Source organism: Alligator mississippiensis, chromosome 4 (genome assembly GCF_030867095.1).
Source record: "Alligator mississippiensis isolate rAllMis1 chromosome 4, rAllMis1, whole genome shotgun sequence".
Taxonomy (NCBI): domain Eukaryota; kingdom Metazoa; phylum Chordata; order Crocodylia; family Alligatoridae; genus Alligator; species Alligator mississippiensis.
The window spans coordinates 13683880-13699962 of NC_081827.1; the positions used below are offsets into that span (position 1 = coordinate 13683880).

General features: G+C 42.3%; 1 protein-coding gene across 1 annotated transcript in view; it reads left to right on the forward strand.

Moving 5' to 3' along the window:
• The window catches only part of CDC123 (cell division cycle 123), a 52632-nt gene that overhangs the window by 23860 nt on the left and 12689 nt on the right, over positions 1-16083 (forward strand). Inside the window, exons 7-10 of the mRNA XM_006270869.4 lie at positions 3517-3565; positions 5893-5968; positions 9647-9769; positions 15293-15321. Coding sequence (XP_006270931.1) covers positions 3517-3565; positions 5893-5968; positions 9647-9769; positions 15293-15321 — 277 coding nt within the window. The remainder of the gene's footprint in view (positions 1-3516; positions 3566-5892; positions 5969-9646; positions 9770-15292; positions 15322-16083) is intronic.

The following is a 16083-nucleotide window of genomic DNA, read 5'->3' on the forward strand; positions in this document are numbered from 1 at the left end:
GACTTTGGGGAATCTATTTCTATTCTAATTGCTTACTGGAAGAAGGAGCTGTCACAACCCAAAGTTGTGATTTTTTTGTTTGTGTGTGTGCTTCGGCACCGCTAAATTATTTCCCGCCAATTTGTCGCTTTCTTTGCACGGTAGAGCTCTCTGCTGCAAGAGAGAACTCTGGTGCAGCGGGGGATTTCCCGCCAAATTGTAGCTTCTTTGCAGGGTGCATCTCTTTTGCATCGTAGTGATACACGTTGTAAAGAAGTTCCCGCCATTTGTATTAGGATTCACGCCACATTATTGGCCCATTCCTAATGTAGGCACACATGGCGGCTAGCGATTGGCTTGCTAGCCGTACATAAGGCTTGGGTAGCTTCCGCCCAAGTCGGAGGGAGAGAAAGAGAGAGACTTCGTACTGTGTGAAGATCTCCAAGTGCTGCGGACCCTCGCGGACCCAACGCGCCTCTCCTAAGCAGGCAATAGAGGCTTAATAACCGAACCCACGGAGCTTTAACTACTCCGGAGGGAAGAATGAACCGTGCCTCTAGCCTCTCCCCGTCGTCGAGCGCAATCCTAGACGTATCCCTTTCCTGTAACCGGACCCGCGGAGCCTAGCAAACTCCGTGGGAGCAATCGATTTGTCGTGTTCCTCTAGTGAGGATCCAAGCGGGAGCTGTGCTTGGAAACCTGTCCAGCCTACACCGTACCATCTTCGGTGTAAGTAAATAATCTTTTCAATCAACCATTACGCCTCCGTCACTAATTTTAACTCGTGTGTGCTAAACCGCCCCGCGGTTCTCTCCAGCCCCGCGTGCCCAGGCTGCTGGCCACAGCCCGTGTGCAACGAAGATGGGTCCGGTTCGACCCCCGGCTCGCCCATGGCGACGCACATGGGATCGGAATCGCCGCTGTACATGGCAAGGAGGGCGGGATCGGGGCCCGGCCCGCACAGGAGCAAGAGATCATAACTTCACGAGAGGAAAAACCCTGGGGCATTTTTACACATGCAAGTGCCGCAGCACCAGGCGCTTTGAAAAGCACCCAGCACTGCGACACTTGCAGTTGTGTAAGCATCAAAATGCGCGTCAGCACTGACAATGGCTGTGGCATGTTTTTGAACTAAAACATAGAAGGTGCTTTACTTCAAAAGCACACCACCACCATTTTCTGCTCACTGACGCACATTTTGCCGCTTATACAACTGCACACAACACAGTGCAGGGCACATCAGCTTGCATGTGGTGCAGACTTGATTAATCTAGTTTCCTCCGAAACAGTGGATCTCTGGCAAATGCCCTTTGTGTCTACGCACAGACATGTAATGTATGTGAATAACAGAAAATTGGCTTTTAAGGTCTGTTCTTTGCAGTACATTTTTTGTTGCAGTCGACTTATAAAAATAGCACACTCTGGTACAGCAGGGTCTAGTGATGCTACATGGCCTCTCTCATTAGTAGAAAGGAAAATAGTCTGCTTTTAAGAACATAAGAAGTGCAAAATTGGTTCAGACCCATGGTCCATCTTGCCCAGCATCATCTCTCTGCCAGGAGCAGAAATGAAGCACTTAACTGGATAATCTCTAAAGTGATTTATCCCCTATTCAGTACCCCCTTTAGCATCCATCAGTTATTGGTTAGGGATGCCAGAAGAAAGACCTTCAACCATTCTGTTCAATAGCCATTAATAGATCTATCATCCATGAATTTATCTAGTCCCTTTTTTAACCTGGTTGTGCTGTCTACCTCCACTATGTCCTGTGGCTATGAATTCCACAAATCAACTATATCATGTAGAAAAGTATTTTCTCTTGTTTAATTTAAAATCTATTGCCTCCTAATTTTTGGTGAATGCCCCTTAGGTCTAGTATTCTGTGACTTGTTTGTGAACAACAGTTCCCTGTTCACTTGGACCATACCCTTCATGATGTTATAAACCGCTGTCATATCTCTCCGGGCCCCCCCCTGCCCCTTTCTCCTTTCCAAAACGAAGAGTCCTGGACTTTTTAGTCTCTCCTGATATGACAACTGTTCCAGGTCCCTGATCATTTTGGTTTCCAGGGGACTAGAACTACCCACAATGTTCAAGATGCAGCTACACCGTGGGTTTGTATATTGGCATGTTTTGTTTTCAGTTCCCTCCTTAATGATGCCCAACATTTTATTGACTATTTTTGGTCACCACCGCACACTGTGCTTATGTTTTTAAAGGTCTGTTGAGACACCAAGGTCTCTTTCCTGAGTCATAATAGCTAGTTCAGAACGGAGAATTGCATACGTATAAGTGAGATTATTTTTCTGCAGGTGCATTACCTTGCGCTTGTCGACACTGAAGTTCATCTGCCATTTTTTTGCCCGCTCACTTAGTTTGGTGAGTTTTTTCTGCAGCTCCTCTTCACAAGCTTGGGACTTGAGTACCCTGAATAATTTGGGGTCACCTGCAAGCTTAACGGTTTGATTGTGCACTTGTGTTTGCAGATCATTGATGAAAATAATGAACAAAACTGGGTTCTGCACAGATCCCTGAAAAGTGACCATTTAACTTTATCTTTTAACTAGCTCAGTTCACAAAAGAACGTTCCCTTCAGTCCTGTGGCAGTGTAATTTTGTTAAAAGCCTTTGGTGAGGGACATTGCTAAATGTTTTTTGAAAGACCAAATATATTAGCATGGTGATATTTCTGTCAGTTGATTACATTAGGAAGTTGCATGCTAGAGTTTCTTAGAGAAGCTTGCTGAAGTGAAGCCAATTATCAGACCTTTTATGCTTCTGTGTCAATCCATTTATGTCAGGATAATAATTTAAGAGGAAAAAAAAAATCTAGTCATCACAAATGGAAAAATCTCGGTATTGAAACAATATCTTTAAAGGGGTACCATGATCCTGGCAATCATTAACTTGTAAAAAATAAATTTCTCCGTTTTAATATGACCCCTTAGGTTAGTAAGAATACTACAATTTGTCCATGCTATTGATCTTTCTTGCATTTTTCTCAACCTAGACAATGAAAATCCAAGTAATTAGTTTATCTTCAGAGCTCTTCATCCTGTGGCTTGACATTGGAGAGAGTTTTACTGGTTAACAAGCAACAGTTTTGTTGAGAATTTTTGCTTTATTGTAGAAAACTTTTTGGTAGATATAAGTTGTTCTTACAGTGATTAATTTTTATGTTCAAGTTTGATGCTTTCTCTTTTGGGAATACAATTCTTTTTCTCTCTCCTGTCCTTATGTTACCCTCCTCCTGAATTCTATGCCCAAGCAAAGCTTTTCATTTTTTACACCACAAGGATGAGTGATTATTTTTGGTGACGAGTGATTTATTTTTGGTCATCTAAGAAATTATGAACAGTATCATAAAAGAGGTGCTTAGTGTTGTCACTTCTATTACATATTTGGTTTTTACTTTAAAATCTCTCTCTTAAATAAGCTTAATGGTGCCTTCATAATTTGTGGTTCCAGTTTGTTATTTCAGTCAAAGATTTTATTGTTATGTAAAATAGATCTTGATGGTTGTGATCTATTTTTCCAGATTTATTCACTGTACTGATGATTCCCCTGATCCTTCCTTGGACTATGAGGTAAGACTCCTCTTGACTACATTATCCTTGGAAAGATTGTCCCTTCTGCTTGGGAGGATACCAATAAAACGTTTACTCATAAAAATGCCAGACTAACCGCTCTAGAGAGTGAATGAATGGTGAGTGTGCTGTGCTGTGTTGGTTTTAATGTTCCAGATGCAGGGCAGGCAATATGACTGCAAGCTTCTCCACAGTTTTCCCACAATGTGTGGGGTGGCAATGGGAAAGGAATAACATTTTAATGGTTGGGAGTTATATATTAGAGCCTAATATATATTAATATATATACTAATATATTAAAGACCATTAGAGACTAACTGGTTCAGAGTGGCATGAATTTTTATAGGCAGCAAATGACTTCAGAGCCTTTGAACCGGTGAGTTTCTAATGTGCCACCCTGCCCTACCTTCTGCCTGACTTAAACTAACGTGGCTAATCACTTCGGACATAGTGTGCATTAGTACCCCCTTTGTATGTTCGTATATCTTTGTTAATTACTTTGTTACACTATTACTTTGTCGTGCTACTCACAGTAATTTGCATTTAAATACAGCACCTGTAGTCTCAAAATACTTTACAAATGTGAATGAAATAAACCTTAAGCTATCTCAGAGTGCTTTAGAAATGTTAGGAACTAGGCCACTGGGAGGCCCACATTTTCAAGTTTTCATTAAAAGTAAGAGTCTCACTTTTGGTTGCCTGATGAGAGACATGTACGACCTGACTACAACAACTGGGTTCCAAGAGCTTGAGCAACCTAGAAATTGAGGAACCCAAAATTTAGTGAGCACTTGTCTTCCAGACACAGAGTTCATGGAGTAACCAAGATAGAATCCAGATCTTCTGACTCCCAAGGTGTTTTAACCTCAGGACGATCTTCTCACTTGACTATAATGTTGATTTCCATTACAGACCCCTATACTGAGGCACTTGTGATGGTTTTTACATTCAGAAGATATCACAGGAGGTTGCTTTGGCATGTAATGGAGGGAAGGATTAGCTTGTTTAAATTTAACTCAACCCCTTAAGTATTTAGTAAACACTTTTGGGTGAGGGTGATCTTCCTGCCGAATCCCTTGATGATTTTGTTGTTCTGTGCTAATACTGTTTGAATATACAGTTACAGTGGAAAAAACTCAGTTTCCTTCCTTTTTCCCTAACTAAAGCGTGGTTTTGAATTTCTGGATCAGAAATCCTGTCCATGTTAGAAGGCTGTGTAGGAAATCTGACCTGGCTGTGATATGTTACAGAATGCTTTGTTCCTTGCTACTCCAATACAGGTCAATGGAGAAAATGTATTCTTCCCAATCCAAGAAAAATTGGTGTTTCATGTAACTGAATCTTGCCTGGAAAAAAAATAGATGGGGGTCTTACAATGAGGGAAGGAAAGGAAAGATTTTTCATTCAAATATTCATGCACCCAGGGAATTAATGTTGCCTTAAGCCAATAGTTCTCAACCTTTTTAGACTCGAGGTTACCTCTCTTTAGATTCAGGACACCCCTCAAAAATGACTTATTTTTTGACTACAGAAAAATAATAGAGCAATTCCTCTGTTACAAAGAACTCATGAAGACCTCAATAGGGCAGAATAGTTCTTAATACTATGGCTTTCTATCTGAAAACTTTGGGTTTCTCTTGAGAATCATGTGCGTACACCTAACATGGCTAAAACTGCAGTTGAAAAACTCCCTTGGTAAAAAAAAATCCAGGGTGAAAAACTGCCTTGGTAAAAAAGTCCAGGGTGCTGTGGCATACTGGTTGAGAATCACTGCCTTTAAACAGTGGTGACTGGTTGGGTCTTATGCAATTGATATCAGTGTCTTGTGTTCGAATCAATGGGAAAGTCTTTACAGCATGTTTACTGCAGTATTTTAAACTCTTCAATCACAATAGAGTCTATGCTGCAGTAATATATATTACTCTAATAATGTTCCAGGTGTGTGACTGAAATGAAGCTCCTTTTAAAATTATTTTTATTGCTTTTCATATGTGAATTCTAAGCCATTTTAGTGTGATGCAGAGAGAGCAAATGGGAAAAATTATAGTCTACTTATCAAATGCAATTTTGCTTTTATGTGATAGCTTAACACATAAATAGGTAACAAGATAAGCCAAACTTCTTTGAAATATTTCCGCCAAGATAATTACATAGACTATAACTATGGATTTTTTGGTTTCCTGTATCAAGAATTTCCCACAAGATTATTTTTCTCAGTTACAGCAAATACTCTCATAGTGCCACAATGTTTCTTTTGACAAAAATTGCCAATTAACTCTTCTTTAAGCCATACTTGGATGTGTCTTTTTATTTTCTTCTTTCTATAGCTTGTCCTTCGAAAATGGTGCGAATTAATTCCTGGTGCAGAATTCAGATGCTTTGTCAAGGAAAACAAGCTTATAGGTATGCTTTTTTCATTGAAGGTTTATTCTTATTCCCTTTTTAATTACTGTAAAGCAGCCAGGGGCAACGTTTTTGGCAGGCATGCCACAAATTAGCCCTGCACTTTCCCGAGTGCCACGTTGGATCCCTTTCCCCTGCTTGCTCTGCTTTCTGCTTCCTGTCTGATATTCCCTGTCTGCTCTGATGTTATGCTTTTTGCCCTGTGCCCTGTCTGTCGCTGCACTGTCTATCCCCTCCATTGTCTGGACCTGCCACACAGAGGCTGCCCATGCCACTTACGGCACCCATGCCAGAGATTGGCCACCCCTGTTGTAAAGCGTGGAAATGTTTCTTCCCTTACACACCACTGTGTCACAAACAGTAGATGGGGATCGGTCTGGTCAGTGCACAGAGAGCCAAGTTTGTCCATTTTTGGGCTGGGAAGTTCAAAGTGGAAGGCAGGTCAACTTTGCCCCTTATAGACTAACTAAATTAGCTAGAGCTCACTTAACCAGATGCTGTGAAAGGACATGCACAAACCTGTTTATAAAATGGAGAGAGTGATGTGAATAAAAAGGTAGAAAGGGAGGGAGAGAGCAGAGTAGGAAGGGGGCAATGATGGGAGAGGCAACAAGTGAAAAACCCATAGGAACAAGTTCCAAGTGACCACAATGTACATCAGTGGCAAAGTCCTTTATTACATAAAAATACACATTTTTGGCTGATTTTTTTTTCAGTTGATTTTTCTGAAAATAATTCAAAATTTGCATCATCATAGTCAACAAGCAGTCGTCATCAATGGCTCAATGTCTAATTAGGAGGAGGTATCAAGGTGGGTTCCTCAGGGGTTTGTCCTAAGTCCAGTATTGTTCAACATTTTTATTAATGATTTGGTTGATGGGATTGAGTTCACACTTGGCAAATTTGCTGATGCCACTAAGTTGGGTGGTGTTGTAGACCTTCTGGAGGGCAGGGCTAGGATCCAAAATGACCTGCATTGACTGCAGACCACTTTTCCAGTTAATCAAGTCAGATTGAGCAAGGACAAGCTCACTCTGCATTTGGGATGGAATAATTGCATGCTCAGATACAAACTGGGGAATGACTGGTTAGGCTGCAGTACTGCAGAGAAGGACCTGACAATTGCAGTGGACTGTTAGCTAAATATCCACCAGTGTGTTCGTGTTGCAAAAAAAGCCACTGGATTGTATCAAGACAGTCTATTGCAAATCAAAGGAAGCAATTCTGTTCAGCACTGGTGAGGCCTCACTTGACCTCACAACATTTGTTTATGGTCCTGGTATGTGAAACTTGTATGGGGAAAGACTGAAAGACTTAGGGTTATTTAGTCTGGAGAAGAGAAGACTGGGGGGGGGATTTGATAAGTCTTCAGGTACCTGAAGGGTGATTATAGAGCAGATGGGAATGGGCTTTTCTCTGTGGCTGTAGGTGATAAGGACTAGGAGCAATGGCCTCATGCTGCAGCAGAGGAAATTTAAGTTGAAGATTAGGAGGACCTTTCTTACTATAAGGATAGGCAAGCACTGGAACAGGCTACCTTGAGAAGTTGTGAAATCTCCATACTTGAAAATTGTTCAAGGGTGGGTTAGACAGACACTTGGCTGGAATGGTTTAGTCAGGGGCGAGCCTGCCTTGAACAAGGGGCTGGACCAGATGACCACAGTTTCCTTCCAGGCTTACTTCCCTGTGATTCCCACTTTCCTCAGATGGGGAGGCCTGACAGCCATGCCTGGAAGTGACACACATAACATGTGTTGCAAGAGCGCACTTTTCCAGTTGGACAGCTACGTCCCCAGAGCTGCCATCCTCTATTGATATGGTTTGGACCAGCAGTAGGCTTTGCAATAGCTGTTAATACTTAGAAATGGAGTTATCCATTTTTGCATGTACCATTTAAGAGTATGCCTCAAAATTAGACCATATGGACTTACAGTAAGAAATGAGCTCTGACATCATGCATGTAATGAAAATAACACAGATACAACCCATAGGTCTTTCTTATGGGATTTTTCTTGTCATTAGTAGCACAAGTTACTCACATTCTAGTGATAGAGAAAGTGTTGATTTATCATATGTGCAGCAGGATTTTACAGTTGCTCACATTTATGTATTCATTGTCAAAGCTTCTGTCACTTAAGATGCATGTTAACTTATCTGATTTGAATCATTCTGTTGCCAGCAACATAAATTTATGTCTTTCAGACAGACAAAATACATGCATTTGTAATCCTCTGATTCAGGCCAGAGTAATTTGTGAGGCATGGGGAACAAAAGACCAGGCTGGAGTGAATTGGAGAAAGCCTTGAGTTGCATTTTAAGGGAACAAGTTGCTTTTTATGAGAGAGATTGTCAGATCTATGTTTTAAAATACTGCAGGATTTAACACTTAAGAGTACTGTAGAAAGAAAGTCCTTCCTCAGACACCTTTTATCAAAGCCCTGCCCCTCTTAACCAAGTCAGAACTTACCTACACTCCTGGGCTCTGCCTTCTCTGTGCACATGCTGGCCTAAATTCTGTCCTTTGCACTCCACAGATCCTAGTTGCTCCCATTCATCATTTCCGATGCATCTCACCTCCCTCTCCTCTGCAGGGTGCCCAGCACTACATCGAGTCAGGAGCATGGGGGAGAGGTTTTTTGGCAGAGTAAATGGGTAGAAAGTAGCTTTTTCAAACAACCCCAGCTCCCTTCCATATCCAGAGTGCACTAATTGTATAGTGTGGCCAGACAGCTGGCATCTCCTCCTTACCATTCCTGGTAACCCTGTAAAACTGACCACTCGCTAAAGGTATTGACCTCAGCTGAATGGGTGTCGCAGGGCTTAAATCAGTAATGCATTGTGTGGGTTATATAATACCAAAGGTTTCAGTCTTCTTGGTTTAGTGGTGGTTTTCCTGAATATCCTGCCAGTTTAGCTCAAGACACTTCCTTTCTGATTTTGAAAACTTGATAAACGTGCCTTTCATTGTTTGTTAAGAAAGGAAAATTGCAAAGTATTTTCAAGAATATGCTCTGCCTATAGAACAGGCACTTTATAAAGATATATTTGTTTTACATGGGACTCGGTTGCCCCACCCTTTTCAGACCTTTCAGACATGCGAACTTGGAGAACCACATTTCATCATGAGCAGCGGTGCTGAGGACTGCTCCAGAAGCTAGGTGTACTGATAGAAGTAAAGAGCTGTGTTTGGATGTTCCCAAGAGAAAAACCATCAGTGACTCCTTAGCACCGGTTCAGGATTGTGGCGTTGGGTTCAAAAGAGTGTTCTGTTCAGCCTTTTGGGACTTGAAAGTCTGCCACTTATGGTCTTAATGGTTACTAAACACCTAGGAAATTGAAGAAACTTTACCTAAGATCCACTGTGGAAGTGGCAAATGTCTGAAAGCATGCCCACACATGTGTGGGCAATAAATGCCATTCACCAGATGGAGGACAGAATTAATGGAAAGAAAATGTTAATATACTGAGGGTGCCTGAAATACCAGAGAATAAAGACAATTGCCTACAGTTGCTATTGCTACAATTCAAACATTATGATCTTTAATGTAATATAGACTACAGTGTGCATCTTTCTGATAACTGGGTTCTAGTCATCCAATTTTTTTGCAGATCTGCACAACTCTAAAATATGGATGTAAAATGTGTATGGGTAATTCATTTAATTTAAATTTCTGACAGGTATCTCCCAGAGAGACTACACTCAGTACTATGAACATATCTCTAAACAACATGAAGAGATCAGCAGATCAATACAGGAGTTCTTTCAGAAACACATACAGTATAAATTCTTGGATGAGGACTGTGAGTACCTCTAAGTTTTGAATTGGAAAAAGAGGATGGTGGGTAAGGATAATATTTAATAGAAGTACTAAATGGATTGCTAGATACTCAGAGATTTAATTTTAAACTAGAGTCTGAAAAACTGATCCTTCAAGTGTGGGTTTTTTAAATGCAGCTCTTGTTATCTCCAGAGGCAGATTTTAAGCTCCAGAAAGACTTTCAGGACCAGATGCATAGTAATGAGACCTGTTAAATTATCGTGTCTTGTCCTTTGCTGGACCAGTATTGTTTTCTACAGTAAATTCTGAAATCCCGTTATGTTACGTGGAGCAATGAAAGACCGGTATTTCTAGGTAGCAGTTGACATTGCCAATGTATTAACTTTACAGTCAGGTAATGTTCTTGTTCCCTCTGGCTGTATGCCTGTGCTACTCACTGGTTCTTTGGTATCTGTTTTACTGATTTAAAAGTTTTGTTTCATTAAAAATGCCAGCAGTCTATGGTGTAAACTTACAGAACAGTGCAATATGTTCCGTGGTAGAAACTTGGTAATGATAAAAACTAAGAGAGTAGTCTGGATTCTTTCAGGGAAATGTGTTGATTTGAATGATCCCTTCAAAAAGAGTTTAAATGCTTTTTTGCTTTATTTTCATTAGTAGTAGTAGTAGTTTTAGATATTTCATTTTATTTTTAAATGTAAGGAAACATTAGTGAGTGGACTTTGGTGGGAAATATATGTGAAAGAATACCCAGGAATAAAAAAAGGAGCATTATTGTATTTTTCTGCAGACCGACACTAGAAGACCATTTTCAAGATATTATATAAATCTATTAAAAATGCTGATACCCAACATCTTAGCTGCTCAGACTTCTGTTCATAATGGGCATGTACTTTATTTTTTAGAGAATCGACTACTGAAGTAGTAGAAGTAAATTTGAGGGGCATCATGTGCATGGTGGTTGTTTTAAACAAAGCAGAAAACCTAGTACAACTTCCATGCTAGAAACAGTCTCTTGCTACAGTTACTTAGTAGACTGTGGGGGCACCCCCCCCCCCAACCGTTATATTAGGTCATGATTAACATGTTAATAACAACATAAACAGGAAGGGTGCTGCATGTGTACCCCATTTAAGGTGCTATAAAATGAGGAATGAGCCATAAATACACGTAGAACATTTTTATAGCTCATTTGTGTGGTGCCTTAAATTGAACACATGGCTTGGGCCAAGAATTGGCTGATTTTCAGCCCTGTGGGAGGCTGTTGGGGAAGAGCTTCCCCTGCCTGGCTGGACTGCCCAGTGCAGGGAAATGAGGCTCCCAGTGGGGGAAGCCTTTAGCTTGCTGTGCCAGGGCTTTAAGCGCTACACAAAGCATCCCTAGGCTGCCTGGCCAGAGCTGCTCTGTATGGGGCTTAAAGTCCCAGCTGATTAACTGTCAAAATACAGTCCTGCAGCTTGGAGAGCAGTGTCTGGCTGGTAAGTCTGTTGGGGGGGGGGGAAGGAGCAGGATGGAGAGGGAAGGGATGTGGGGGGGCAGTGTGCAGATCGAGACCCCCTACAGGGAGGGAGTGGGGTGGGTGCTGCACAGTTGGCACGGAGCACAGGATAGAGTCATTGTTCAGAGGGCACAGGGAAGGGAGGGCAGCTCCTGCTGCTGTGCGCACTTCTGGGGGAGGCACGGGGGACATGTGCCCCCCCAGATTTGTGTGGGGGGCAAGGGCGGGCAACCCACTGGGGGCAGCACTGAGCTTTTCCCAGTGGGTAGGGATGGGCTGGGGCTGTGCTCAGGTGGGTGGTGGCACTGGGTGGGGGCCATGGAGTGGGCTATAGCCACTCCAGAATTTGCTGTAGCCCCCCTCTCAGCACTGCCACTGCCCTCCCCTAGTGCAGCCTGGCCCAGCGCCTCTGCTGGGAAGAGCCCAGCACTGCCCCCGGCCCCAGCCTGCAGTGGCAGTCCACCCTCACTCCACGCAGGGATCTGGGGGCACGTGCTCCCCATACCTCCTGTTGGGGGGGAGGAGGGGGGCACACAGTGGTGGGAGCCCACCCCATTCCCTGTGCCTCGCTCCCCAGACAAGCTGCTCACAGATCCATATTGCATCCCACTCTTCATCTTTCCCTCCGCCACCTTGGCTAGGCAGCACCTGTCCCAGCCCCACTCCCTCGCTCACCACAGGGGCCTCAGTCTGCCTTACACACACACACACTCACAACACCCCCTTTTCCCCACTTTTCCCTCCCAACAGACTTACCAGTTGGACGCTGCTCTCCAAGCTCCCCGGCTGGCCACATGCATGCTGCAGTTGTGCATGCACACGCAGCATTTATCGGCAGCATCATCGGCCACATCAGCCAAAAAAAAAAAGCCAATTACTGATAATCTCAATATTCCTTTTATTGGTGCTGATACGATATGGACCAATGTATCAGTGCACTGCCTAGCTGCAGGTTACCTTCTGTGATGAAGACTTGCGCATCTTTAGTCTTGGGTGCTAATAAGCACTGAGTTTTTTTTCTCCAGGGCAACTAACTGCAGGGAAGCACTACACAGCAATAAGTTTTTTTTGGGGGGGGGGGTTTGTTTATGTCCATTGGTTTTGATTTTTTTTTTTTCCCCTCACTTATCCCTTAACCGAATATCCAGTGGTTTGCAGGAAGTTGGTAGTTGTTGCTTAAATAATCAAACTCTTTTCATTCTGTTCCATTCTTTAAGTGGCAGTGGTCTTGTTTCCCTGGCAAGCTGTCAGTGCTTTATTGCTACACTGTGAGCTGATTGCCACTCAGCCTTTTCCACTTGGATTGGTAGCATCTCCAGATGGGAGTGTTGAGTAAGTGCAGCTGGAGTGCTGCAAACTAACATGTTTTAAGAAAAACGTCTCAAGCTTCTAAATACCAAGGGTGAGGAGGAATATAGTAGACGTTTATATCGTTGTTTGTCATCATCCTTATGAAAGATACCATTTTGATAACAGTGTAGTCAGCCTCCCATTTAACAACAGAACATATGGATCAGCATGCACAATAGAAAACCTGTTGTTTTTTTCAACTGAAATCCCATCAGGATAGGGGTGAAGCTGAAGGAGAGGGATAATGAAGTCTTCCTGCATGTTCATTTTTTGTGTTGTGCTAAGATCACCAGCCAGCCAATATGGCAATTAGTACTAATTATAGTATGAATTCTCATCCACCAGAAATTGGGCTAGCACCGCCAGGCAGCTATTAGATTTCAGTGACTTACATTTACTACTGACTTGGGTCTGACAGATGAGACATTTTGCAGTACGTTTTTATGCTGATTAAATGTAAGCATTCATACTTCATGTTCCTATTAATCAGTAAGCTCAAATAAGCACATGTGATGGTAGAAGAAGCCTAATATTACCGCGCTTTCCTGTACAGGTGGATCACTGGTCTAGAGGCTCATTTACCTGAGCAGGTTGCATATGTTTAACTTCAGGGGTGATGTTTAAATTGATTTAGCAAAACTGGTGCTAAAGGTTGTATGAACACTTAGTTTAGCTACAGTCCATTGAGAAAAGGCTTACATTGAATTGAAACTGAGCATTCCTATATTGAAATAAAAGTGACCTGTGTCGGGGCCTGCTTGGGTTTCCCTAAATCAAAGGGTGGTGTGAGTGGAAAGCAATCAAATTGGTACATCAGCCTGTAGAGAAAGCCTTCGTTTGTGTATGATCCTGCATAAGAAGACAGTGCACCATGAAGTTGTGGGGAGGGGTGTTTGGTATTGGGCATTGTTAAAACTATGGAAAAAAAGATGCGCCGAAAGGCAGAACAAGGAAATGTCATAAGATAACCAACCTTGTTGACATCTCTGAACATGGAACAGACCTTGCTAGTCAGTGGATGTGCACATTGCACTAAACACAGTAGTTCCGGTATTGGTCCTCTGCCACTCCACGTGCCCCTGTCCGCGCTGCTCGTTTTTACCTCTTGTTCTATTTCATTGTGTGCTGAAATTATAATCTCTTTGGAGGAAGGGACTGTCTTTTATTAAATCTGTGTACAACATAGCCCCTTGACATCACTGCCAATCAAACAGTCATGACATGGAAGATGAAAGCTTTTCTCTGCTTAGAAGAACTGATGAAATATTTTTGGATTGGAACAAAAATGCATTAAAAATTAAAGGGGTGTACTTGCTAGCCATGTTGGTCTGAGACAAAAAGACATACAAAAAACTAGAACGCTTGGTTCCAAAACGATACCTTTTATTAGACCAACTGGAAAATGGCAAGAAAATTGTGCTTTTCTGTAAGCTTTCGGGATCAGAGTCCCTTCATCAGGCTCTAGGAAAAGTGTAGATGGTACAAGATGATAAAAAGTCCCTATAGGTAGGAAATAAACTTTATTTTTGCATAGAGGGAACTGAAGATGGAAGTCTGTCCCTCTGGGTCCATGAGAGTGTCTTTGTGAGCTGTGTTGAGTAACTCTTTGATGTGCTGATCAGGTAGAATTCCTTCCCTGGAGGTGTCAGACGGCAGGCAGGGGGGCAAAAAACTTCCTTGTTGTTCTGCAGTGAAGTTTAAAATCCAAAATTGGCTGAAATTCACCATCTTCCGTGTTTTGGGGGTGTACTTGGTAGCCGTGTTGGTCTGAGACATAAAGGTAAAATAAAAGGTACCCCTGAAACACGGAAGATGCCAAATTTCAGCCGATTTTGGATTTTAAACTTCATTGCAGAACAAGGAAGTTTTTTTTGCCTCCCTGACTGCTGTCTGACACCTCCAGGGAAGGAATTCTACCTGATCAGCACATCAAAGAGCTACTCAACACAGCTCACAAAGACACTCTCGTGGACCCAGAGGGACAGACTTCCATCTTCAGCTCCTCTGTGCAAAAATGAAGTTTATTTCCTACCTATGGGGCCTTTTTACCATCTTGTACCATCTGTACTTTTCCCAGAGCCTGACAAATGGACTTTGAGCCCAAAAGCTTGCAGAAAAGGACAATTTTCTTGTCATTTTCCAGTTGGTCTAATAAAAGGTATCGTTTTGGAACCAAGTGTTCTAGTTTTTTGTAGGTCTTAAAAATTAAAGGGAAGCCTCCCTTTGTAAGGGTAATGGAAAGTCTCTCAAGCTATGGACAAATATACTTTTGCTGCTTTGAAAGAGGAAGAGGATTTGCTGCTTAGAAGTAAGCGATATACATTACGATCTAGCTGGTATAGCTGTGTGATCATGTAGCAAGAAGAGTTAGCTAAATGGCCCTAAAGTTTGACCCTGGATAAAACAGGGTTGTTTGCAGCAGTTTTGCTATATGTGAATCAGTACAGAATCATGTTGATACAGCAGTTGCAAAGCAATACCATATAGGTATCTTTTGCTATCAGCGCAGTTCTTGCACATGTCTGTACCTTTCTGTTACACTCTCCTGCCATGAATAAGCCCAGTTCTAGCTTTCAGTTTTGCAGATGTATTACATCTGGGGATTGTGCCCTAGGCTTGTGTATCTGTTTAAGCATAGCTGTCTTGTATATGATCACCTGTATTTTAAAACTGACACATATCCCTCCTCCTTTCCAGTTGTGTTTGATGTGTACAGAGACAGCAAGGTAAGTGAACGATGGCTCATGTCATATTGTTGGAGTAGTCTTTATTAATTGCTCTGTGGAAGTGCTGAAGCTGCCTAAAATGACACTGAAGTGAAATGAATGCGGTGTTGAGTGAATTACAGGTATCTGTCAGCAAGTGGCTGCCATATGCTAGACATTATCCAGGACAGGACAGGAAGGTGGTTGTTGTGTTTGCGTATATGCGCATGCCAAGAATGTGGATGTTTTGCAAACTGTTTCCTCCAGAGAAGGGGCAGTTTATCTTAAAGCACGTAACTGTGGTTTCAGCTGCAGTTGCCTGACAAATACTCAGTCTTCAACAGAATCTTTGATAAGACTTTTTAAAGTGGTTTATGCTATCAGAAGAAACTGCTTGGTTAATTGTTAAGATTGCTTGGTAATTCCCATTTTAAGACCCTCGTTTTAGTTACTTAGAGCTAACCGTTTAGGGTGAATTTTTGTGAACAAAAAGGCTGTGAAAAATGCACGGCCTTGCCCATGTTAAAAAAGTTTTGACAGCCTTTTCCTTGAACTGCTGCAGCTACCCCTGCTTTGGAACGGGGCTTAAAAATGTGGCCTTTCTGTCTAGGACAGGCCTTTTGCTGTGGCCCTGAATTTCCCAAATTTGGCCAAGTTAAAAGCTTTGGAAAAAGGGTAGTATGTACAATCTTCAGGATTTTAAGTGCCTAAAAATTCTGTCTTCAGTAAATGTGCTCATGTTGCTCACAGCTCCCTGTACTGACCAGGGTCAAATATGGACCC